The following is a 27980-nucleotide window of genomic DNA, read 5'->3' as shown; positions in this document are numbered from 1 at the left end:
CCAGGCTTTGAACCTTGTAAAAAAAGCAGGCAAATGAATGATTGGATGCTGATAAGTAGTTAACTAATAACTTGTACCTGTTTATATAGATTGTCTAATTCTCACCTGTTAACGTATGGGAGAACATTATTTTTGCTGTTCACCTGCCGTTAGGCTTGGGTGTAATTGGGCTAATTAGGTGGATGTTACTTTGGATGGATAATTATATATTGATAATAAGTTAATGTGGTTAATTGGCATGTATCTGTTGGTGACTTATAGTGCCATAGACAAACTTTCAGCAAAATTACTCCAAAAATTAGGGGATTATTTGAAGTATCTAAGGGATTGAATTTATTATTCATCAGTCATATCCAATGCTGCTCAATTTGGTTGAGAATTTCAAAATAAAAGCAACAGTCTATCATAACTATACAGCCTTGAAATAGAAATCATTACAAATAATGAAGTATCTAAATTGTCCAGGGTTTGCCCCTTTTAGAACTGCATTCCAAATACCATTTGACACCCAAAGTTACATTCTTTTTAGTACATGGCAAATCATAGATGTGCTATGTCATCTCTCAAGTTAATGTTTAATAATAGGGTGTAATGGGAGTAATAGCTGTGTTTAAAGTTATAGGTCAAAACCCTAGTGTAAATACTGCAGTCATTATAGTGCATTGACTGTTGACTTTTGTATATACTTTATGTTCAATTAGTATTTGTATCACTTTAGCTTATCTTAATCAAGTGTTATATTTCTTCAAATATTTTGGTTGTAAGTTTTAAAAATTTTTGGTCAACATTTTACGAAGAGGAGGGCCGGGTCACATTATGTAAAATGCCATGCTTAAATTCTTTAAGTTTTAAAAAAATTGTAGAACACAAGATCTTTCTATAATATTGGGAAAGGAAGTGAATGGTTTTGTGTAAAGTGATGGAATACTGGTATATAGGATAGGTTTGGTCAGTTTGTGTCTAAGCAAATTTCACCAGACAATAATTTTATATGCATAATTTCTAGTTACATGTAACACTAAGTCATACAAACATGTAGAAGTATCAAGGGCCAAATTCACAATCTTGGTGAAAGATTTTAAGGTTGTATCCTGTTTGATTTTTTTATTTTCAGGTTTAAACTGTGTTATTGTTAAAAACACATACATGTATTTTTTTAACACAATTTTTTACCATTGTAAATTTTTTAACACAATTTTTAACATTGTTAATTTTTTAACACATTTTTTAACATTATTAATTTTTTTCTCATATCAGAATTGTGTTAGAAAGACAACAAGTGATGGCACACAAACACATAGCCATACCAACATGGTTAGAAGCACTAGGCATGTCAGAATACAACTATCTTTTCCATACCTATGATGGGGTAGAGGTAAGGAGATAAAACAGAAAAGTTATGGCATTAATGTTGCTACAAGTCTATCTGTATTAATTTATTTATAAATCTACACTGTAACTATTCACTGTCCATCTGCTCCAAGTCTGTAAAACGGATAAATAGTGAATAAATTTGTGATGGCGATGGTATGAAGTTCAAGGGAAAATAATATGATTTTAGGCTTTGCCAATGAGAGAAGATGCTACCTTTTTTATTTGTACAAAAAGTATTTGACTTCGTTGATAATGGGCTGCTATATGTTTTTATATCTTTGTAACGTCTTGACCAATTGGCTCAAAAAAATGAGATTGTGTTTGCAAATTAATTGAAATTTCAAATCTGTAATGTATTGATTTGGTCATGGAAAAGGGGAGATAAATCATTTTTTTACAGTGTATCAGTGTTTTTGTTCAGATAATGTGCAAATCATGGTCCTCTAAAAAATTCAATCAAATTAATGCAAAATTTTCACCAGATCTGGTTAGTTAAAGTATGTTTTCTCTATATTGTCCTTTTTTTTCTTTGCTTTTGACAAGAGTAGCACACTTTCCTTGAGTTGTTTTCATGATACTATCAACTTATGAATGAAAATCCCATAAGAGATACATCAAGTACACCTGCAGTCTAAATACTCATGCTTGCTGACAGATCTTACATATGTTTAGATATTTAAGCAGGAATATTTTGTTAACATTCATAAACATTGAACAAATCTATGACCTTGGATTAAGGAACTTCCTATAACTAACAAAGACTTGCTAATGGAAAAGAAGCTTGCTTTTAATGTCATTGAGTATGTATATAATGAATGTAAGGAACCAAAAAAAAAAGATTCTTCAGTGGAGTGACACAATACAGAAGTATTACAGTAAGAAAACAGAAATATAATATATAGACTCTAAAATAAGCTTGGTTATTGTAGCCCACTTAATATAAGAGTGGGGCTATATTATAATCTTAATAATCAAGATCGATTTTGAAGGGCACCTTGTCTCTGCATTAGGGATTGACAGTTTTTCTTCTCAATACTTTTTGCCCCTGACGATGGCCGTAAGACCGAAAATTTGGGCTTATATTTCAATATTTTTATTTTTTATTCATATTTTATTTGTATTTATTTCCTTTTTACATTTGTTCACTAATTCATTATTCCTATACTGTTAAAGTACTATTGAACTTGGGGTACCAATTTCCGTGGTTTTCGTGGTTAGGATTGGTGGAGATGTCAATTACACTGCAAGTCAAACATTACAAGAACGACACACAAAATACACAAAAGGACTACCCAGAAACCGTTCCTTTTAGGCATTGCTCATATTCCACAATAGAACGAATTCATGAAGGAACACATTTTATACAGTCACACTGCCAGCACATGCTATCTTCAATTAGTTTAAATATATTTTATTTAATAAACACAAGGTAAATAACATACTTATGAAGTCTTCTGAAACAATGAAAATTACAATAAAGTACAGTCATGCAAATTTCATTAGTGATTTATGCTTTACAAGTGAAGTCGAGACACTAAAAACATAACTTAAAGTGATGTGATGTAATGTGTTCCAATACATTTCAACCAATAAGAAATTTTTTAGTGCATTTAACATAAGAATACAATTTTCTTGCTTTTAAAATAGGGATATACATGGTTTAACAAACTGATGTTGTCTCTCTGATAGATTTTCTGAAACTCTTTAATTCAGCCCTCAAAATGCACAACACAATTAGAATTCTCTTAAATGCAGTTGAAGTACTCAAGTCTTTATTGAAGGAGTAATGTATTTAAGAATTGTCTGATTTTTGACACTGTTTGTTATTCCAATGATAGTGTAACTCCAGAAAGACCTGATGTATTAATACTTGTATGTTTTACTATGTCATCATCTACATGTATCAAGTTATATCAGTCCTAGTATAAGGTGTTTAATTTTTAACTTGTAGGACTTGATATTCCTTAGTGAGGCTGATATCAGGGACTTAGGCCTGAAGAATGGAGCACATAGAGCAAAGATAGTCTCCAGCCTCAGGCTGCTGAAGGACAGATATGAAAGAGGTATTGTAATTGTAAAATTCATAAAAGATTTCATTACTGTAAATAAATTGTATACAACTTTTTTGCTGTTTTTGTGGTGGACAGAAAACTGCAGTATTCAATACCAGTGAAAATGATTTTTAACACTTTATAATGCTCATCATTATTTGAAACTGCAAAAATTGATACCCATGATAACGTTCACTTCACAGGATCTGGGAAAATGAGCAACCGTGTATATTATTATGTTCACAGTACTTGTACAGTACATGGTAAAACTTGGGCAATAGTAAGCAACTGTTTTTATATCCCACTGACCAAAGGGGTGAGGTATTATATGATACTCTCCTAAAAGTTGTGAGTCCCTCCATCTGTCTGTCTGTCTGCATGTCCCATGACAGTTTTCAGATGATTACTTGAGAATGGATCAATGAATTTTTTTTTAAACTTTGACAATTTATGATTTTCAACAAAATCCAAAATTTAGTTTTTGAGTTTTTGCATTTTGCCATGGCCTTTTTTTTCACTATTACATGGCGGAATTTCATTTAATATTCAATTTATGTCCTATTTTTGAAATCTCTGTAACATTCAATCAGTTTTTAATTTTTGACAAATTATTCATAAATATGGACTTGAGGTATTGAAATGAAAGGGGAAGTAGGTTGACATTTTTATTCTATATTAGACCTATTCTTGTTTAATTCAGGCTGTATATACCTTTATTGATGTATCTAAATATTAATACAACATAACCATGTATTCTGATCTCCATGGAATTTGAAACATTTCAGGTTATAAAGCAGCCCCAGTCATACAGAGAAGTAACAGTGCATCAGCTCAGTAAGTAGGGCATTCTAAGGTTTCTGTTAATGGATGGTAGATGGGCTGCCGTGTTAAATCCAATTCTAAGGCTTCTGTGAATGGGTGGTAGATGGGCTGCCTTGTTAATGAATGGATGGTAGATGTGATGCCTTGTTAAATCCAATTCTAAGGGTTCTGTTAATGGGTGGTAGATGGGCTGCCTTGTTAAATCCAATTTGGTGTTGTAGTTTGAATCATTTGGTTCCTCCATGTTCGTAAACTTATATAAAATTATGATGTTGCAGAAATGAAGAGAAAAATAGCATTATTGCACTATATATTAATTTACTTTGTACAACAATTTTGGTAAGTGAAAAGAAAACTTGAAATGTCAAATACTTTAATGACAGTTGTTACAAATGGGGTTGTCAACCCCACAATATCAGGTGGTGATTTCAATTCTAAAAAAATATTGCGTAGATTATGTATCAGACAAAAAAATCATTGTCGACTTTGGTTATAGTATAATAATGCATAAAAGTAAGGTGAAACAATTTTTTATTTTAGAATTTATTTCATTTCTCATAGGCATAAAAATTATTTTCTCTTTTATCAACACCAAAACAACTGTTCTTCTTAACAATCCTGTAAACTTAGTATTTTATCCTGTAATGGTCAGGTTATCAGGTATGGCAAAACAACTGTTTTATGAGACAAGACACTGAAAAACATGTTTAGTGTATTGCAACACCTAAATTGGGTTAAAAAAACTGTCATGTTGTTTGTCCCAGAGAATGACCCCGTTAATTTTATGTTGTGACGTTTGTTACATCCTTGTTAATTACGTCACCTGCCATAGTGATGTATGTCCACCTTGGGCTGGGAAGTGACTCTGGAACATCTAATATGTAATGTTAAAAAATAAGGTCGACCATAGTGTTAATATGAATTATCTACCCTTGGGAAAAATGCTGTCTCAAAATTTTAAATTTGTGTTAAATCAAATGAGACCAGAAATGATGTGTATGTTTATGGATCATGTATGCACTAAGTACCTGTGATTCAGTTTTAATTTTTCTGAGGGGGTAATACTAATGCTGACCTAGTGCCACTAGAACACAGGTAAAATTGATAAGTAAAGGTAAATAAATAGTTGTTATAGGGTCTGTAAGTCTTGTTCTAGTTAGATTTTTCTAACTGAAATTTCCAGTGTAGAATTTATTGAAATCTGAAGACTGATCTGCATTTTATTGTTTACTTCTGGAATCTAGAAATGCTAAATTGCAATGCAAAATTTCTATTTCATATTTTTTTTTTCTAACATTTTCAGCATGTAGTAATAGATATTTGGCATTTTTAACGGTACTTTTACACAAAAAGATGTTTTGCTTTTAGTACTGAACTTATTGCTCTGTAATTAACAGATCTCCAGGCATTTGAATGATAGACTTGTCCCCTTTCTTGTGAAACCGTGGAGTCACATGACGAGACTTACCTACCCACCCTATTTGTAGTATTACATTACAAGTCAAAGTTTCAGACACTCGTACTACAGTATCAGATCCAGTAAATCCCTAAAAAGGGGACCCATTGACTGGCTTTTGGGAGAGGGGTGCTGCTGAATTGAGTTCAGGATCAGGCCCCCTTTGATTTGCCGTAATTCTTTAAAGTCTCACACGGACTACTTCTTTATGTCCTTCAGTGTCTTACAATAATACAGGACTTTTTAAAATATTTTAAAGTCTTACATTGGTAAATCATTTTTATCCCTGTATTAAAGCATGAAAATTTAAAGTTCAATAAGGAGAGACTATCAAGTCTATCACTAGACTACTTAAAGCTTTACATCCCTTAATGTCAATAGACCATAATTTGTGGCTATTTTACACCTTGTAATAGATGGTAATTGAATCGTGGTGAGATGATGAAGTCAGTAGGAAACCTTTGTGGTCAGAGGTTAATCCCGTAACGACAGGAGTGTTGAATTGTGGTCTTATTCGTGTGTCTTATCCCTGGTTGACAGACACGATTAATGATGGAGTCCACTGATGACACATCACATCATCTGAAACACTTAAAATAAATGATCTTTCTTTAATCGGTAGAGGAATTGGACTAGTTTTTCCTTTGCTATGAGTGTAGATGTCTAACCCATGGGTTAATCATCTGTGCTATTAGATTGAGCTCTTATTGCCTGTGGAGATACTGCTAATGACACACAAAGCCTGATCAGATTGCACAGTTGACTTCACTGTATACTTTGAATATACATGAATAGAAGAAGTGAAATATGAGGGGATATTGGATAACAGGGTGCATAAGACATCAACATAAATTATGATTTTCTAAGGATTTGGCATAAAATATATTCTAAGAATATACATACTCAGATGGAATAGGTTGAATATTTCCAGTCCCATGCCTGAAACTTTTAATGTGCCTGTAAACACTTATTGACATGCTAAGATAATGAGCCTTAAATTATCCCTCCTTTGTTGTCTTGTATCAGCCCTAAAATTCAGAGGACAATTATCCTTTGTCTGTCAAAACATTGACATGCTTTTTTGTTTCCTATACAGCTTGCTGTTTTTAAAAGTGTTGGTAACTTAAGTAAACACTTCACAGTCTCATGCATTCAGTGATGTCCTTCGAAGATTTCTAAGTCATGATTTCATCAATGGAGACATGTCCAAGGAAGACAGGATTAAATTTCATTTGACATGCAGGACCATATGACAATAAAAATTGACCTTTTGACCCTATTATTACCTGTCCAGTACATGTAAAATACTGAGTAAGGGACAATTAAGGTAAAGCCTACTTGAGATGTTTACAATGAATTTCCGACACCAGATATTTATAACGTAGTTTGTATTGTTAGCGATCCTATCTGCTATGATATATGACTGAGCTTTTAGTGGTGAAATATTAAAATTTTTCTAACATGGAAAGGACTTCTATGTGGGAAGACGATTTACTTATTGGTCAAGGGTAAGACTGTTACATATGAGAAATACTATAATTGTTAATATTTAAATATTTTAAACATGTATTTTTTTAATTGATTTTTATGACCTTAATCAGTATTTTCAAAGTTCAGACGAGTTTTACTTCTTATGACAGATTATTCATTTTAATTTAAAAGAAGGTATCTGAACAATGGTATTTGCTTTTGTTTATGAAAAAAAATTGAGGAATTGTTTCATTCATATTACTTAGTATTGATACTGAAAAATAGAAATTGTTATTTTGGTAGTGTTTTTATTAATGAAAAATTGGTATTAGATTTACAGGAGCAACACAGAATTTTATCCCAGTTCAAGTGGAATTTAAAACCACATTTAGTTAAAAAATACCATTAATAGTAGACTTTTTGATTTATTATTTCAACGTGTGTACCCTTTTATGCTAAGAAGTGCAAAGCAAAATCTGAAGGATAAACTTGAACAGTATTTATGTAAATCCAAGATTTCCATAGCTGGCTCATTCACAAAATTAGGTCAGTGAGAAGATTATATGCAGTAAAAAGGTAATTTGTGCATACCACAAGATAAAATAATGGGTGGGGAGGCTTTTTGGTATTTAACTAATGCCAAAATTTGATTCCTTTAAAAATGACACTTTAGTATGATAAGAATTTTATATGCCACACATTTGTTTACATATCAATGACAAGTTGGTGTCTTCAAGCATATATCCCATGTGATTTAACCTCAATCAATAATTTGTGACATATTTTACATGGTATGTATACTGATACACATTGATCTGTTTAGGAAACTTTTAAACTTTGTTTATTGTAAGTTTACAGTAAGTAACTAAACATTTTTTTATTAAGTTGTAACATTTAAGTTTTAATTAAGTAATACATCTTAATATTGGTTCTATTGAAATAAAACAAATATCTGTGAAAAAAGGAACAATGAAATGACTCTGAGGCCTATCTAAACCAAACCACTTTTGGAATTTAATATTGGTTCAGTTTAGACAGATTTTCAGTTTACACAGGTGTTCAGTTTACACAGTTGTTCAGTTTATGATGGTTCAAAATTTATTTGACTTGATAGAAAGGGACTTCAAAAAAGTGCCTGGTTTGGACTGGTTACATTGTAATTGTCTCTTCAAGTTAAAGATAATTTACAAAGAAAAAAATTTGTTTTGTTTTTTTTTGTTTTTTGTTTTTTTTTGTTTTGTTTTGTTATGTTTTTTTTGGGGGGTTCCATATCAAAACATTTTTAAATATCAAAATCTTTTATGAATATAGGGTATACATCTCTTATCAGGGTACTCTTCTCTCATTCATTACTCCTACTGTACTGAATTGATCTTAATGAAACGTTCACAGAATATTTATTACATATTTATTTGTGTACATTCTATTTTAGACCTTATTCCAAATCAATTTTGAGGTAAAAATGGTCATGTTATCAAATGTTGCAAAAGGGGGGGGGCTAGAATTCTTCACAGTTCCTCTAATTCTCCTTGTAATCATGATAACATTGGTACTTAAATATATATTTGAGTAATAACAACACATACATGTATTCCAGTATACCTGTGTCACAAAGGGTGAAGGCAGTTCTAGTGGCCACTGTTTGTCCGTCATGCTTATAGATACCTACATAGTGTAATCTCTCAATCAAAACTTATGTAACCAATATTATTTAAATTTTGCATAGTGTTCACTTACATTGCTTCTCTTATTATTGAGAAATTTGATTAATTTTTATTAATTTTTACCTTAATAAAAAGACCCTTTTATACAATGGCATAAACAACATTGACTTACACTACTGCATGCAACACTACTGCATGCAACTTATGTATCTTGGATCTGTGAATTAAATTTACATTTTGTTAAATGCATGCATGACACAGATGACTGAAATTCTCAAGTTTGGGAGTGTTTTAGAGCAACTCATTAGTAATACTAGAATGTCTGTGCACACTTCATTAAAGGACTATTTTTAAAACCATTGTAAAATGGACCACAATAATTGAATATTTTTTGTCCTTTTATTAGGCCAAACAACAGCTGTGGTATCCAAACAATAGCAATAGCTCAACCTGTTACATGATTCATAATTAAACAGATTTTTGTCATTCTTATGATAAATTAGAAGCCCTTTAGTTACATAATAAAGCTGACATCAGAATTGGTCATGTTAATTTAGTTTCTTTAGGGTTCAAATAACTATATTAAAATGACTTCTAATTTGTTTAACCTATTGTAAGGATCTTTAAATACAAAAAAAAATGAATAATCAATGTAAATATTGGTAAATGGCTCATCACAAATCATAATCTGAGTCAAGGTAGCATTTAAATGTTTTGGATCAGAAGATATAGTCATACCAGTGTCTTTTCAAGCCCATAAATTGTTTCCGCTCCATTGTATTTATGCATAACCCTGTTTACCTTTAAAATTTTTCATTTTAGGTTGTCAGCGTCGCCCCCTACACCACCTGTGTATACTCCAGACTACCAAGTTGTTAATGTTTCAGCTGAGCGCCTAGAACATGACTTAATTGCCGAACTGCAAAGTGAGCCGTCTGAGTTAAAACATTGGCCTTGGTATCATGGAAATATATCTCGTCAGAGAGCTGAACAATTGACTATTAAAGACGGTGATTTTTTAGTGCGGGATAGTAGTTCTCATCCTGGTGATTTTGTGTTGACCTGTTGTACTAGAAGTGTTCCTCTCCATTTTATGATAAATTCTGAAGTGAAGGAACAAGACAACCATATACCGTTAATATCGTATCGATTTGAGGAAGAGCTCTTTGGTTCTATTCAGGATTTAATACAGTTCTACATGGCTCATAGGAAGAAAATAACAAAGTCCTCTGGGGCTGTGATCAGTAATCCTATAGCTAGGACAATGCCTTTAAGTTATTATGATACTAAATATGGATTTATGAGTAGTCTAAATAGTACTGGACATTACACTCCAAGTGGTGGAGGTACACCACGGCCTAGTCCATTCAATACTCCTGGGGTAACTCCAAACACGAGTCCTCATTCTAAACGGAAACATCCCACACGGTCAGGAAGTCAACCATTACTACCTGTTGATAGCGAAACTTTTACTCACCGTGTGCCACAAATTGATAGATCTGATAGTCTTCCTGTTATTCCAGGAAGGACCACTCCCCCAAAATCAAATGTGAATATTCCGCATGTTGTAGTACCACCGTATCATCAGCGAGCAGGAAGTGAGCCAGTATTAACACCTACCTATGGTTATAATACGATTCACAATGGACAAAACAAGCTGCTTACCCCACCACCGAAAAATTCATTGTCAAATTCTGATAGTGAAATTAACAAACCACCGCCACCTAAACCTAGCAGGATTCCATCCATTAAATACAAGCAGAAACCATTGGTGGTAAAACGGGACAATATTGAGCCAGAAGATGATAGAGACTATACTGACTATATGCAGGTCAAACAGGTCCCATCATGGCTAAAAAATCCAGCATTAGAAAGAAGTCATACCATTACACCAGATGATAATGACAATTTTATGAAAAATTCTTCAGAGGATTATGACAACAATTTTGAAAATGAAAAAAAGTTTCCTATTGAGAATGGAAATGACCATTACAAGATCATAGACACAAAATCTCGCAAAACATCTGATACTAGATTTAATTTTCTGGACCAGAGAGATTATTCAGAAATTCCTGAGATACCGGTGACTGTTACTGAAGGAGATGACAATGTGTTGCCTGTTGACAGCAATAGGAATAGTTATATGGATTATGATGCCCCAAGGACTACTGACAGACAAATCTCAATACCTGTCATTGAATTGCAGTCAAATTTTCATCCAAAATTATTTTCATCTTCATTTCTCTCAGAGGAGAACAAACCATTAGAACCTAGCATTTTAATAGAAGTCAAAAGTATTCTGTTGAACTCTGAACCAAAAGCCTTAGCCCACCATATAACTAAACTTGACCTTGACCTTTTGAAGGTCATTGAGGATCATGACCTTGGAGTTGGTGTTGTATCAGGCCTAGAATTACTCACACTTCCTCAGGGGACTCAACTCAGACAAGACCTTTTGGAAAGGTAATGTTAATACTAAAGATTTTTGCTTTGATCTCTGTATTTTTACCAGTTAGAGAAAAAAACGTTCTATCACTTATGAATATTATTTACACATGGATATTGAAAAAATTCGCCTGAATATAGCTGAAATATTGCTGCTCGGACGTTAAACCCCAACAAACAACCAAACAAACAGATTATTTTAATATAGAAAGTCCAGTTCCATCCTTTTTCACAATTTTTTTAATTTTAATTCTGTGACTTACAGTCTTTCAAATAAAAAAAAAGTATTTGACCGTTATTTTTACAGAACAACTGCAACAAAAAGTTTTTGGTTTATGTTAAACCGTAGTCTGGTTATAATTTCTCAAGGAAAACCAATAGAAAACTTATGGCTTTATACACATGGTGAATATTGTCTAAATAAAACAGAGAATCTCATAATGAATTATCTGGTATATTCAAGAATCAAGGGGAAAACTGTCTTTGTTATCATTAAGTTTCATTGCCTTAACTGTAGAAATTTGATTATCAACTGAGAATGATTCTAGCTTTCAGGTTTTTTTTCTTATTTCTTTAAGCAGTTTTAGGAGCCACATCTCTTAATTGCAATCACAAAGCAATAAAAAAATATCATTTAAAAATTAGGGTAAACAGAAAAAAACAACATTTTAATGGTTAAAAATTGCCAGAAACATAAAATTTTGATATGTTGGCCCGAGATAGAAAAACATGGATTTAAACTTAGATGCCTTAGGTGGGTTCTTAATACACCATTGTTAGTTTAAAGCTGATCTCTCATGACCGTGAAAGGTATTGAAACAACTAATCTAGTTGAATATACAATATAGCCTTCAGTTGTTTTTGCAGCTTGAATTATTCAAATGTATGTTTAACTTTTAAGAAATTTTGTACATTCTGTTTGAACATGTACTACCGAAGAAAACTTGCATATTTTCCCTGTTTCACAACATCGAAGATAATACATGCAGTATTCTAAAATACACTGTCAAACTCAAATCTGTAGATTTTATGAAAAGATTGAGTTATCTCCCCTTAATTGAGGTCGCTCCATTTTCATAATAGACTTTACCACTTTTACAGGGTACCTTTTGATTTACAAGTTTATGAATTGTTTAAGATAAGAGAATAAATATTTTTCAAGAGATAAAGCCCATATTTACCAGGTTTTTAAGCATCGAAATTATAGAAATTTCTTTAACTCTTGGAATTTTCTTATATTGTTAATTTTTGAAGTTTATTTTAATGAAAGCAAAGTATGCCTACTTGTATAAATGAATAGAAAGAGGGAGGGGGTATAATCTATAATCTGGAGTCAAAGACATAAAAAAGCAGACAAAACACTGTTAGGAAACTATGAAATTATGGTTCAGAAATTTATTACCATATGTAGCATATGAATTTGTATGGTATGGTAAATGTTGATTGGGCAGGGAAATTATTTTCATAATACCTTTCTCAGCAAATACTAATCCCAGCATCTTGATATTTGTTATTCAGCATCAGGTATGGGTCATATATCGGTGGATTTGATTTCAAGCCTGTCGAACGCCTACTTCTTGTTTAACCAAATTTGGCCATTTGTGTCTTTGACCTACATGTATTTTTAATTTTTATGAACAGATGTCACTGTCTAAAGATATTCTGTATGACTACCATCCTGACCTGTCCAAAGCTGGTGGAGAGGGCTTCTATGCTGAGTCAATGGATACAGATATCCATACATCTCAGGACGACATTTGGTAATCTACTGGGATTTGCTAATGTCATGGAAGGTCTCACAAGTCCACAGGTTTGTATTGGTTCCAGTTAATAGCCTAATAATGCTTATTATACTCATATAGATTGATGAAATAAGGTTTGTGTTTTTTTTTCACTAAAACTTCTTTTTCTTGGAAAACATAGAAGAAAGTTAAATCTTTTTTCTCAACAGGAGATAAGACAAACATATGCTGGTTACTTTCAACAGTGGATATTCCACATCTGTAAATGAGATCAGACGGAGGTTTCATCAACAAATTTCAAATGAAATTTTCCTCAAACCAGTCAGCTCATCCTCAAATCTTCAATTTCAAGTGATTTGATTGGTTGAAATTCGAGTTGAGGATGGACTTGAGGAAAATATCAAATTGATATTTTTTATGAAACCAGGCCCAGGACATGACTTAAGATATCTTGATCTTGTCCTTCAATTTTTTGAACATGGACAAATACCCGTGGCCTTAATAACATAAAATACATACAGGAAATTAGAAATTAATAGGAAACTTGGACTACTTATTAGATAGTTAATGAGCAAGTGGTTATTTTAAAGAAATTGACTGCCCCCAGGTTAGTGGCAATGAGGTGAGGCCATCGAGGTCAATACTTCTGTCCCAATGCAAGGCTAATTTCAGGACAATGACCACTTATTTATAAACTTTTGTAAGAAATCAGAGAATAACTGACTATAATTTACAGACCTGTTTTGTGTTGTTTTTTTTGTTTTTTTTGTTTTTGTTTTTTTGTATTTTGCAAAAATTTCTATCAGACAAAACTGTGCATACTGTTGTGATTTTATTCTGACAATCACTCATTGTTTTGTCATATATTCATTCTGTAAGAGAGAAATTTGATAATTATGCACCAGTCTTGAAATTGCTCCTACAAATGGTAATTAAATTTTTTTTATATTTTTAGATCCACAGACTGAAGGATACATGGATAATGTTACGGCAGAATCACACAAACAGTGCATTTACATTTGACACAAAACTCAAAACTGCATTTAAAACTCTGAATGATGGAAGTGGGTTACTCCCCTTGCAGAACATTTGCATTCCAGATGTTGCTCCACTCGTTGTTCTATTTGAAAGGACTATGGATAATTCTTTAACTCAGTTACCATGGGAGATATCTGACCCTAATTTTGGACTAGATATTTTGTTGACACATTTAGATACAGCACGTTTAGTGACTGCTCAGTGTGGTACATATAAACTTCATGGACTTTCAGTCATGAAAAATTTCTCAGAAGATGTGAAAACTTGTGATATTTTTAGAACTGAATTTCACATGAGGATATCTTGGGGGTCTAAAGGAGTGGTTGCAGGACGAGAAGAAAGGCAGATGAAATTTGACCAATTGTTGACAGCTTTGTCTAATAGAACAGAGAGCCCTGAAGATGATGGAACAGCAGTATAAAGTTTTGATTTTTGTGATTTTGTGTACTGTTATATTCTGAAATTGTACCTTAAGCAATATAAGTCCTGAATTTTAATTTTATAAATTTATTGGATATCAAGAATATGTTAATGGATGTGGTTAGAAGAAAAAAAATCAAATGTAGAGTTAAGTGTTCAATTCTACACAAGATAAGATACATTTTGACAGTTCCCAGTATTATGATAACATTTATTTTATTAGAGGGTAAAATAATTTGAATTCATCTGATTTTGTCGAAGATTCAATTTTGCAAAAATATGAGCAGCTGATACTGTGATTATCTTCCAAGAATTAGTATGGATTTGATGACTATGAAATGTTCCTGGCATTTCTTTATCTTTTATGACCAAGGCATATGACATATTTGCTAGCAAACAGACAACCGCATGTTGAAATCTTGTTCAGCATTGAGATTTTAAATATTGTTTTGTTATAACAAATATCAAAATAAAAAGAAGTATGTAACTATCTTTGTTATGAATTTTAGCATTGACATCTGTTCATTTACATTTTTCAGTTATCATTTTATTTATTATCTAGCATGTGTGCATTTTTATAGTCAGGCTAATTTCTATATACTATGCACAGTGAAACCTGTCTAAATCGAACCCCTTTGCACTTTAAACTTGATTTCAGTATACACAGGTGTTCAGTTTAGACAGGTGTTCGGTATACACAGGTGTTCAGTTTAGACAGGTGTTCATTTTACACAGGTATTCTGTTTAGACAGGTGTTCAATTTATCAAGTTCAAAATACATTTAACTTAATCCTAAGGTACTTAGTACTTTTAAAAGTGTCTAGTTGAAACAGGTTTTGGATTATTCAGGGTTTTGATTAGACAGGTTTTTGGATTATTCAGAGTTTGATTAGACAGGTTTCACTGTATATGATATGAAAATGGCAACCCTCTTATTCCTACTACAGTACAGTGTCCAGTCAGTAGCCCAAACAGGGAATTTAGATAAGATTTTAATTTGTGTAGGAAAAAATCACAAGGATTCAATTAAACTGAATTTGGACTAAAACAGCAACCACATTTTTTGGACAATCTGCTTGTCTTTGTTGATTCTTATGTTTTGAGCAAATTGTGCAGTGTATACCAAGTCTTGACAATTTTGCTGTTGGATTTCTTATGCTTCTGACACATTTTTGACCATCTAGTGTTCAAACTTGGAATATGTGAAGCACAAAAGAAAACAAAAGAAACAAAAATGGTTAATCTGAATATAAACAAATGTACCAGGGTATTTAAGAGGAATGATTTTGCCATTGATGAAATTTAATGTCTGTTGCGAGAAAATGTATTAATGGAATAAGTATTCCCGAAGTTTATTACCCCTGACATAATCCTAACATACTGTTGACCCATGCACCTCTGATTTGTACTGAAAATGATGTGGCTTGATTGAAGAAATACGAAAAACACCTAGATGAAAAAAAACAAAACAAAAAACAAACAAAAACAAACAAAAAACAAACAGAAAAAACAAACATACTGTAATCTAGAAAAGTAAATATGAGCCACCCAATCAAAAGCAAAATTAAAAACAATACCAAAACGGAACCACAATTGTAATGATTGACCAGATATGGTGTGCATGCTTACTTGTCGAAATACAACGAATTGACCATTTCATTGTAATTAGGAATTAATCTGGTTTACTACTATAATATAACACAACTAAATTAATCAATTTTATTCTTTCATATTTGACCTTTTTTTCTATGCTCTAACAATTCTGTGTCCCATACGGCAATGTGACCACCATCCTGTATACAATTACGTCTTACTACAATCTGTAGTTGTTCAAATTTCTTAGCATCAAATTTAAAGTGTGTACACCCGGTCTTGCAAGCTTGTGAACAGTTTGTACATAAGCTACTACAGTCTGGACCTGTGACGTCACAATCATATGTTACGTTCATTATCGAATTCTGTTTGAATGAGCAAATTCGGAACTCATCCTTGTCTGGTCTTTCAAAAACTAGAGTATGTTTCCCTGTAACTGGTAGATAACACTGAATATAGCCTATCTCTTTACTGGGTAAAACCGTGGAGAAGAAAGCAGCTGTAAAAACATTGTTTTTAAATCATTAAAAAACCAAAAATAAAAGGGCATTAAATTTACTAAATGTGTCAAAAAAGATTAAACCAGATACATTAATAACTAAGATTATACGAGAAAAATGATAAGGCACTGAACAGGGACCCTCATATTACTAAATGCCCATGCACTGAAGATACAAGCATAATTATCAAAATATTTTATGAGTTGTCTTTAACTTACATGTAGTATAAACATAAATCAATCCTTAACACCTTGCAACTCGTGGCATTTTTCGTTTAAGCTTTGTTTAAAAAGACAGTTTTCAATTTTCCTTGTTTTCTGTTTAAGAAATTATGTTATTGATTATTCATTAGAATGTGGGTTATATGGGATATTCCCATACTTTAATTTAGCAGACACCATTAATTATAACTCAGTTAATGGGCTTTGTAATCAAACATATTGCAGTTTTTTCTACTTTGTTTTCCTTATATAAACCTTCTTTACTGTTGATTTTATTGGACAGTAACATTGAGGAAAATATAACTTACCAGTTACAATGGGGATCCCATTATCTTTTGTTTTGCAATATCTTTCGTTACATACTTGTTCGCTGCATACATCGCTCTGTAATAATGTCATAGTCGTAATCTATCCAACTTACTGATGCTAATCAATTTGGACACAGACTTTATAGCAAGACCTCCAATGTTAAGAATTAACTCCTCCAGAATAAAAACTTGACTGTAATCCAAAAATATTAATCGAAATACCAGTTAACTACTCTTCTACGATGAAAATAAAAACTTTAGTTTTACCCTAGAACAAGAAAAAAAAACTAACAAACGTACCAAAAACTCGTTACCGATAAAATAGAAATATTGTTTTCGACACTTACCATGTGATCAGTATTTATTTTACACTTTGCAATGACCACTATGACAGCTATGAGCATTGCTGTTAAACAAAAACAAATTGCAAAAAAGAACATTGCAAAGTAGCATTTGTCTGTCTGAGGAAATACTGAGACAGATGAACTTGAATGAAGACGTAGATTTTCCATTTCGTTATCTTCTATTATTGATGAGACGGTCTTTACCGCAACGAATTTATTGAGGAGTAAATGCAGTATTATAGTGCAACAAATGAACAAATTGAAAATTTTCAATTATAAATAGCATATGTTTTTTTCCAGTTGAAATATCAAACTTAATCTATGTATAGTCCTTTAAATTCCATCCGAGGTAAACCTAACCTAAATATAAAAGGTAAACATAAACCTTGGTTCATAAGTGAAATAAGAAAGACTATATAAACGTGTTAATTAGTGATTGAACTGTGGGAAAAAAGTTCAAAAATATAAGCCAACCGTTAATAAAGAAAAATATAGGAAACAAGGTCAATACATGTAACTTGAAAAGAACAGCAAAAGAAAAAAAATGAGAAAATCTAGATAATTTTATTCTTGAAAATACATCTAATGCAAGACTTTATCTGAAAAAAAAATCTGAAAAAAGGTTCTTACAATATTTCTCATTAACAAATGTCTCAGATATTCAGTCACTGCCGAGTACGGTGTACGAGGACGATGAAAAGTGCATCGTTTTAAATGAATGCTTTTGTTCTATATCAAACATTTAAGAAGCAAATAATCCTTTACCAAACATGGAGCGAAAATCAAATAATGAAATGTTTACCATAATATAGAAGTTCCGCAATAACAGATGTTATAAAAATTCTAAACCCGAATAAGGCATCCTGATATGATAAGCCATAAGATGCTTAAAATCAGCCCTGAAAAAAAATCTAAATCACTTTACAAATAATATTAATTCAAGCCCTTCAATATTGCAAACCTCCAGCTGGAAGACCGCAAACGTGACTCCGATTCAAAAAAAAGGATATCGCCTTACCGTCGAACAACAGACCCATGTCTATGATTAGCTGTGTGGGCAAAGTGATGGAGAGAATAATTTATAAACATGTCTACAAGAACTAATTTGAGAATAAGCTTTTGTACAAATACCAAAGCGGGTTCCTCCCTATATATTCAACAGTGCACCAATTATTATTTTTTTTTAACTCTGTTCTTGAAGGATTAGAAAAACATGCTGCTTTGTTTTTTTATGACTTCTCGGAAGGGTTTGAAAGAGTGTGGCATAAAGGTTTACTGCATAAATTGAAATCATCCGGCATAACTGGTGATCTTTTAAATTGGTTTAAAAGTTATCTTAAAAAAGAGGGAAAGAGTTGTAATAAAAATACAATGCCCCCGTTTGCGGTTTCTCGGCTGGAGTTCCACAAGACTCTGTGCTAGGCCCTCTGTTATTTATCAGTTTTATCAACGATATATTTGAAAAGCTAGTTTCAGTGACAAGACTTTTTGCAGATGATACATCATTTGGAGTTTCTGAAATCGATCTGGTACATATGAAATCAAAGATCATGATCTTGCTGAACTAGACGACTGGTATACAAAGTGGTTGATGACGTTTAATACGGATAAGACGGAGGTTTTAATGATTCGAACATGGGTGTACTTAATACTAACATTAACTTCAATAATCAAGCGATTCCAATTGTTAAATCTCATAAATATTTAGGTGTAACATTTAGTCAAAATTGTGTATGGAATATTTACATGGACAACATTATAAACGTGCTAGGAAACATATCAACGTGATGGGAAAGCTTAAATATAAAACTTGTAAGAATACTATAGAAAATCGTTGTCTAGTTTACGTACGGCCAATTTTAGAATATGGATATGAAGTGTGGGGCAACTATGGTGTAGTTTATTCGAATAAGTTAGAAAATGCACAACTTGAAGCAGCAAAAATTGTGACTGGATTACCTATTTTTATCAAGATAGATTTAATCTACCGCGAAACTTGTTAGGAAACATTCAAATCTAGATGCGAGAGAAGACAACTCAAAATGATGCATACACTAAACAACCAATTGCACTCCATTATTGTATAATTTACTTCTTCAAACAATTCAAAGTACTACTAACTATCATCTAATCTTTCCATAACAGCAGAATAACTTATTCCCTCTACGATAAGACATTGGAATAAGATCAATCGACAGGATATTTGGAATCGTTTTCAAAATTCAAAAGCGAAGTAGAACGAAGAACAAAAAAAAAAAAAAAAAAAAAAAAAAAAAAAAAAAAAAAAAAACACGCGCTATGCTTTTGGACTCAGACGACTAAATATTGTTCTAACACATATGAGAGCCGGTGCATCATTTCTTGATTATTATCTTCATAAAGTAAATATCGTAGGTAATCCAACTTGTAGATACGAATTCAAAGAAGAAACTCAAAACCACTATTTTTTGGAATGTCATTTATACAGCCTTTTAAGGCAGTAATTAATGAATAATCTTGCGTGTTTAACGGAAAATTTGCCAATTAACCTAGAACTATTTTTATATGGACATAAGGATCTATCCAACGAACTAAACGTTTTATTATTGAACATATAAAAAAAATTCAAAGAGATTCCTTGCTGCTTAAGTTTCTATTAATTCCGTTGAACAGAACCTCATGACACGGAAGCATACGTCTCATTTTGTTTATCTTTTCTCTTCCAAATCGTTTTTCTCTCTTTATTCTTCTGCTTTACATGACTAATTTAAAAAAAATATATTTCTGTATGCGCATGCTCATAATTATTGTATATTTCCACAACGGGAAAATACTTCATAAGCAAGATGTGCTTGTGTCTAATCCTGGGGCGTAGCCATACAGGGATTGATGCATGTGAAAGCTTGTCACGGTCACGGCAAGGGGTCTGTGCCGCTTAAGGCCCCGGTAGGTTCAGGGCAAAGCCCTGAAGGGGACCCGGGGGGGGGGATGGGCAAAGTCTCCTGGAATCTCCAGAATTTTCGTTAATTGGAGACCAAGAATCATGTCCAGAAACTACCAGCATTAATACCTTTTTGCGTTATCATTATACACTAATATACGATAAATGAATAATAATGGAAATGAGGAAAATAAAAGTCACCAAAACAGTTACCATTATTGACCAATTAAATACAAACAACATATTATATCAAGAATGAAAAATTGACATGCGCGGAGACAAGATTTTTTCATTTGGGATCAACTGTATCTGCATGGGTTAAGAATATTTTCAACATATAACTGATGTGACTGAAGTATCTTTATTTTAGACGTACAAGAGCTTATTGTATTCCTAAAATTTAACCACTGGATCTTTAAATTGAATAATGTAAGTAGAGAGAGCTAGAATATTTACTCTACTATACTACACAGTTTAATATGAATATAATCCAGGTCAGCGTCGCCGTCTACTCTGAATGTGAATGCAAGTCTTCGGTCCTTACGTACAAGGAAACTATAATTTAGTCGATGTCATTGCATGCAATACGTATAATCCTGTTAGTAGCTCTGTTACCATTGTCCATAGGAGATAAGTTTTGATTCTATGCACTCTCGGTCGTAGCATAGGCGAAATGCATGCACAGTAAGATGATCATACATATCTAGATAGAAAGTTCATTTATTGCATGTATCTCTCTGATAGCAAATCTACTAATTATTGCGTGATTTTAGCAATAAGTAGTGGCGTTATCAGAGCGACATTTTCTGTGGCATATATATTATAAAGAGGGACTTGTAGCAAGTCTAGTTACTCTGCACTCCTCCTCCTGGCTTTTCTTATCGGACTTCAAGTTTGAACTCATCTAATGATGAGTCTGCCAGGTCAGACCTGAAAGTGTCATACAAAGCGTTTGTAACATCATCTGTGAGACAATGTATCATTGAATGGACGATGTGCTGAGCAGGAAATCTATCTTCGTTTTTGGTCAATCTATCCTGGAAAAGATTGTCAATGAATGAAAGAGACAGTATTCGTTTCCAATACTGATTAGGGGTTGTTGACGGAATATTCACACGATGTTGCTGCACTGAAGCTCCTCGAAGGACACATGGAATCACTTCTACAACAGCTCGGTCACATATAGAGTCCAACTCAGCGTCAATATCTCGCTTTTCCTGCAACTGAGATAAAACGACCTTTGCTTCTGAAACTGCCTGAACCAAATCAAGGTCTCTGCTTTGAAGAATTGCAGAAAACCGAACATTTTGTGCCGCACCCAAATCTACGATAAATTCAAACTTTGTGATTGAGCATTAGTAGCTATACGTGCGTTAGTATCGCCATCTTGTTGCAGATCATCCAAAGAGCTAACAATCACAGGAAAGGCAGTCATAAATGTGGAATTGCTTCTATGGGTATTCGGTATGTCATGATAACTGAAAACTTCTGTTCCTATCATGGATAATTTTGCATAAAAAAATTAACACGTTCTGTACAAATTGTTTTATGTTCAACGTCGGGCTACTTTTATCAACAATCCCATTTTTGAATTCATCTTTGTCGAAATAGCTAGACCCAGAAAAAAAGACTCAGTTTTTTCATCAGTTGAGCAGCTTGAAGATGTGGCCATATAAGTTGAAACATCTTTATCGGCATTGCAAGCGATTAATTTTCTAAAAATAAATGTCGAGATTTCGTTGCATTATCAACTTGACGTTGAATCGAATAAAGTAAGAAGAAACTGCGCATGGTGTGGTAAAAATTGCCGCCTTTGGAATCGATTGATACAGTATAAATTTAGTTCTTTGATGTCTTCATCAGACGCGGCCGGCCTTTTTGATTGAAATGCAAAAACTAAATTAAAATTTGTAAACAAAGGGATCCAGACGCAAACATATTTACATCGTAATTAAATCGGATACTTTGCTGATTGAAAACTAAAATTAAACTTTGATCTCTGTTTCCGCTATATAGACGAAGTATTATTTTTAAACAGTCTTGGGTTCGGTGGTTTTATACATACCATCTACCCCAAAATAACTTGTGATAAAGGGCATTACAGACATAGTGAAGACAGCCTCATATGTTGGCCTACAGTTCGAGATAGATGGCATAGGAAAACTATTAACTAAACTATACGACAAACGTGATGACTTTTAATTCCTTTCATTTGTGGCAACATCCCTTCAGCATCTGCGAGTTTTCATATCACAACTCATACGTTATGCCAGAGCTTGCCGTTACTACGCAGACTTTTTGTATCACACTAAACTTCTTACAATTAGGCTTCTGGAACAGGGTTATGTTGCTACAAGATTGAAGTCATCACCACAGAAGTTTTATATGGTCGTCATTACGAACTCGTGGATCATCTTTACCATGAAAACTGATTTTCTCAATGTGTCATAGTTTTCCTTTCCTCTTTGAGATCGACAGTAAAGGAACTATACTACAAACGCGATGCCTTTTAATTCCAGATTGTCATCTGTGGCAACATCCCTTTGAACAACACCTGTTTTCAAATCACAACTCATACGTTATGCCAGATCGTTATGTCGTAATTATTTTAAATCAGAACACCTGTAGACAGATAGAAATAATATAATAGTGTGAGAAATTGTCTTTCTAACATGGATGTTCAGGGTACATTTCGCCGCTTGTAAAGTGTGCAAAAATACTACAGTCATAATCAGGTGGTCTAATTACAGAAACATGTAGGATCTGAACTCATAAACCCGCATGTTAGAAAGGAGAATGAAAATATATTTCAAATATTACACTTGTTGTTCCTAAACAATATATAAACAAAAGGAATAGTGGTACTGAAATGGTCGTTGGGGTTTATTAAGTTATCAAGACTGTGTGTTTTAGTTTGCATGTTAAACATTACAATTTGCATGGGTGGGTGAGTGGGGGAGGGGTAATTGCTTCACTATTGGCCGAGACCAGGTTAGAACAAGGCTTGCTGACTTTATCAAAAACTATTACATTTTTAATTGAAACTTGTTTAAAAATTCTGACTATTTTAAAATAATCAAACCATGTTCCATCACTTTAAACGATATATTTGACTACAACGATGACGAACCACATTGTACCATATCAAAATGTGGTAATAAAAATTGCAAAACATGGAACATTTTTATAACCGACCCTTACTTCTCCAGTTCCCTTACGAACAAAACCTTCCATACAAGAAGTCACGATGACTTAAGATGCAAATCAACAAACTGAATATATGGATTAGAATGCAACTTATGTGGTTTAATATATGTCGGAGAAACGCAAGAACGATTAAATAAAAGAATGTGCGGTCATCGTTCGGGAATTAACACCACCAAATTCCCGACAGTTTATCAACACTTTAATCAACAAGATCATTCAATCCTCTCCATGAAAGTTCGTATTTTAGAAAAAAAATTTACCATCCTACGAACAGTCCCGTTCTAAGTAAAAACTATCATAGGGAAAGAGAGGAGTACTGGATACGCAGACTAGGTACTGCAATACCTTACGGATGCAATGACAACATCAAAAGTATAGGAATCCTTTCAAGCCAATATAACAATAGCATGAATGTGATGAACTTATTTGACAAAAATCCAAGACGGGAAAGGAGTCATGGCCATCGTCACTATACATCACCTAAGTTACATGATGTCTCCATAGATGGTCTCCTTCCTTTCATACAAAAACCTCTTGGACTTCATCACATTAGAACCAAACTTTATTCTATACCTCTCACTCTACTACACTCCCTTTACAAAACAAGTCTTGACACTCCTGATTCTGACCCCACCTCATCATTATACAGACTTGTTGCCATCATTTTGGATATTGGTTTCCACAGACTCTTTAAACCAGTTTGTATGAAAAGTCAAGATGAAGAAAAACGATCATTTCTTCCACTACCGTTTGCCAACAAAGGTATAGATGCAATTAATTTGGCTAACATCCTCCAACACAAAAACGTTATCAACAAAATTCCCCCATATTTCAAAGACAAATCCATACCAATTATTTCATATTCCTACACTTCACCCATTGCATTCAATATTTTCAATTATAAAAGGCTATTGCAGAACCTCGTGATTGAGGACTTCAAGGCTAAACCACCTGACTGTTCTTACAAAAGCTCTCCTTTCAAATATGGTCCTTCTGGTCAAGTTGTTACGGGAGATTTAACCATTATCGAAAATGATTCTCTACGTAATATCCTTTCTAAAGGTCCCAAGTACCGTGAACCGCGCTCCATAAATTGGAATTATAAGTTTAAAGTTCATATGGATGCCGTCGAGGACTATGCAAGAAAATGGATAAAACGAGAACAAGAAGACATTGATTCTATGTCAGAGTGGTTAAAGGCCGTGAGGTCTTTAATTTTGAAACGAATGAAAGCTTTAAGTAGGTCAATGAGTGCCAAGGCTACATCAGTTTTCAAAGACCCCGATGTAGCAAAAACATTGTCTACTATACATGACAAATATGTTGTCGTACCAGCAGACAAAGCCCAAAACAACATTGTTTTTGTCTGCAAAACGTTTTATATCCAATGTTTATTATCAGAGGTAGACGTAGAAAGTAATAGCAGCAGTGATAAGACCTATACTGCTACCACTCTCTCCAAAGAAGAGATTGTGGAAAACCATAAATCTGTGCTATCCTCTTTTGGTCTCTCTACCAAGGACGATGATTGTGATTTACCGTCTATGTACTGGATCCCTAAACTTTACAAGAATCCATACAAACAACGTTTCATAGCTGGATCTGCAAAATGTACCACCAAACCTCTTTCAAAACTTTTAACTTTCACAATTGTCAAAGAGGGTCTGCAATCCTACCACAACACTTGTTACTCCCGTAGTGGTATTAATTCAATGTGGATCCTGAAAAATTCGAAAGATCTTTTGGAGACAATCAGTTCAAGACTATCTGAATATAATAGCATTAAAACCTATGATTTTTCAACACTGTATACTTCTATTCCCCATACTCAGTTAAAATCCCGACTTTAAAACGTTATACATCGTTGTTTTTCCAAAAAAGATGGTACACCTATACAAATGTATAGTTCTTGGTAGAGATTTCTCATACTTTGTAAGAAATAATTCCAAATCGTCTTCCAAATATACAGAGGAAGATGTTTACAAAATGCTGGAATTTTTAATCGACAACATATTTGTCCAGTGTGGTGGACGTGTTTTTCATCAAACGGTCGGCATTCCAATGGGAACAAATTGTGCTCCTTTACTTGCTGACCTATTTCTTCACTCTTATGAGGCTGACTTTATAGCTGATTTGATTGTTTGGCTAGATCCTTCAATCTCAGTTTCCGCTATATAGATGACGTATTATCTTTAAACAATCCTAATTTCGGGGATTTGATAAATCGCATCTACCCAAAAGAACTTGAGATAAAGGATACTACAGACAATGTGAAGTCTGCTTCATATCTTGACCTACACTTAGAAATCGATGGTAAAGGAAAACTATTGACCAAACTTTACGACAAACGTGATGACTTTTCATTCAGAATTATCAACTTTCCTTTCATCTGTGGCAACATCCCTTCGGCTCCTGCGTATGGAGTGTTCATATCACAACTCATACGTTATGCCAGAGCTTGCCGAAACTACGCAGACTTTTTGTATCGCACTAGAACTCTAACAAATAGGCTTCTGGAACAGGGTTATGTTGCTACAAGATTGAAGTCATCACTACAGAAGTTTGATGGTCGTCATCATGAACTCGTGGATCGTTATGATGTATCCATCAGCATCATGAAAACTGATTTATTCAACGGGTCATAGTTTTCCTTTCCTCGTTTGTCTACCCCGGACTTAATTTTTTATGAGCAACTCGACGGGTGTTTCTAGAAAAGCAGAGGACGCTTACTCTTCCGGTGCACCTGGTCCATGCTCCCAGTTTTTAGTGGAGTCCGAGTTGCTCATTTACTTTTGTTACTTTGTATGTATGATTTTAGTTACTTTATGTTCTTTATTGTGTCTATCTGTTTTCCATGTCTGGTCTTTGTCCGTGGATTATATTCTTTTGATTACCGCTATAACCTTGGTTTCCTTAATTACTCTTATATGAACATGAAGGTTCGTTCCATAGAGAAAATTTACCTTCACACTAACGGCCTTAGACTTAGTAGACCGTACCGCACCGATATGGATTTTTTTTTATTAAAGAGTTAAGTACTGTATATTCGGTATTAGCTACTAGGCATACACTGTCACGAGGATATTCATAATATTTGTATATTTGGAACATACTGAATATTGCGATCGGAAACCAGTCTAGGTACTGCATTGCCTTAATTAAGGTTGTGACGATAACATAAAAGGTAATAGGAATTTATCTAGTCCAGGTAACAATGAAATCAATGTAATGAGGTTGTTTAACACCTATCCCAGAAATAAACGTAACCATGACCAAAGACGACGGAAGCCTAGGGAAAAAAGATGCACACGATCCAGTTACAGCATATTCACTTGCAGACAGATATAATAACCTTTTGTCTACTTAACAACAAACTTAAATTGTTCATTACACTAGAACATTTTTTTTACTAGCAGTCACCCTGCTGAAAGATCTGAGACATTTCCTTCTCGAGGAAGGAGGTGTCAACTCTTTTTCGGAAAAAAATACAGATTTTCCAGCATTATATCTTATGTGGTCAAATTCTGTCTTTTCAAATATGTTAAATTTGAAACTCATCACGATGAGAATCGGATATTTATATAAATTCCATTTTCTAACAAGGTAATCGACTTTCTACAAGTCTCTCTATAATATATATTTTATTTGATTAAATATCATTACTATCAAATATTCATTTACTATCCGACTGCTGTATTCATTCACTATCCGTCTCTCTGTACAGCACTTGGATAGTGAATGAATATTTGATATTAGTGATATTTAATCAAATAAAATATATATTACAGAGAGACTTGTAGCTAGTCTAAACAAGGCAATAGATGCTATTAACATCAGCAATATCCTTCATCGTAGAGCGGTAGTTTCCAAAATTCTACCGTATTTCAATAATCAATATGTTCCTATTGCCTGTTACAGCTGCACTAAGAAGATAAGTAGTAAAATTTTCAACCATAAAAAGACATTGCAGAATCTAATCATTGAGGAACACTTAAAGTCCCCTCTGACATGTGACTGTGTTTTTCTCTTTAAGAACAGTCCTTCTGGACAAATCATCACTGGAGATTTATATACATCATTAGGAATGAAATCCTACGTAAGGTAGTTTCTTATAGTTCAAAATTCAGAGAGAACCACAGGCTTTTGAATGCCTTTCCTCACTACATTAGAATTATATTATCGTCCCTGCGGACAAATCTTTAAACAACATTGCATTTGTTTGTAAAGCGCAATACCTCAATTGTTTTATTATTGCATTGGGCATTGATAGTAACATCCCAAGTAATGCCACTTACACACGTACTACTTTTGACAAAGATGAAATCCTTAACAACCTCAAGTCCTTCATGTCTTCTCTCAACATCGAAACAAAATGCGAGGAATTACTCTACTTGTATTGGATTCT

General features: G+C 33.3%; 2 protein-coding genes across 11 annotated transcripts in view; one reads left to right on the top strand and one right to left on the bottom strand.

The window, feature by feature from the left end:
• The window catches only part of LOC148611732 (breast cancer anti-estrogen resistance protein 3 homolog), a 48391-nt gene extending 33421 nt beyond the window's left edge, over positions 1–14970 (top strand). For 9 of the 10 annotated variants that reach the window (XM_088592573.1, XM_088592572.1, XM_088592570.1 and 6 more), the window contains exons 2-7: positions 1258–1375; positions 3326–3437; positions 4211–4259; positions 9660–11300; positions 12924–13092; positions 13980–14970. In XM_088592573.1, coding sequence (XP_088448699.1) covers positions 1258–1375; positions 3326–3437; positions 4211–4259; positions 9660–11300; positions 12924–13092; positions 13980–14483 — 2593 coding nt within the window. In that variant the 3' untranslated portion in view covers positions 14484–14970. Of the gene's footprint in view, positions 1–1257; positions 1376–3325; positions 3438–4210; positions 4260–5520; positions 7212–9659; positions 11301–12923; positions 13093–13979 lie in introns of those variants that run through there. The other variant, XM_088592577.1, reaches the window with a different exon arrangement.
• Positions 14971–16185: 1215 nt separating this feature from the next.
• On the bottom strand, positions 16186–17689 carry LOC148611731 (uncharacterized). The gene is made up of 3 exons (XM_088592578.1): positions 17452–17689; positions 17105–17180; positions 16186–16574 (listed from the first exon to the last, which is right to left on the bottom strand). The coding sequence occupies exons 1-3, from the start codon at positions 17614–17616 to the stop codon at positions 16210–16212; spliced, it is 606 nt and encodes a 201-aa protein (XP_088448704.1). The 5' UTR covers positions 17617–17689; the 3' UTR covers positions 16186–16209.
• Between the last annotated feature and the right edge of the window lie 10291 nt (positions 17690–27980).

This window comes from Perna viridis, chromosome 7 (genome assembly GCF_037379345.1).
Source record: "Perna viridis isolate PV_CMFRI_1.1 ecotype Kerala chromosome 7, ASM3737934v1, whole genome shotgun sequence".
NCBI classification, from domain to species: domain Eukaryota; kingdom Metazoa; phylum Mollusca; class Bivalvia; order Mytilida; family Mytilidae; genus Perna; species Perna viridis.
This window is presented reverse-complemented; position numbering and strand designations above follow the sequence as displayed.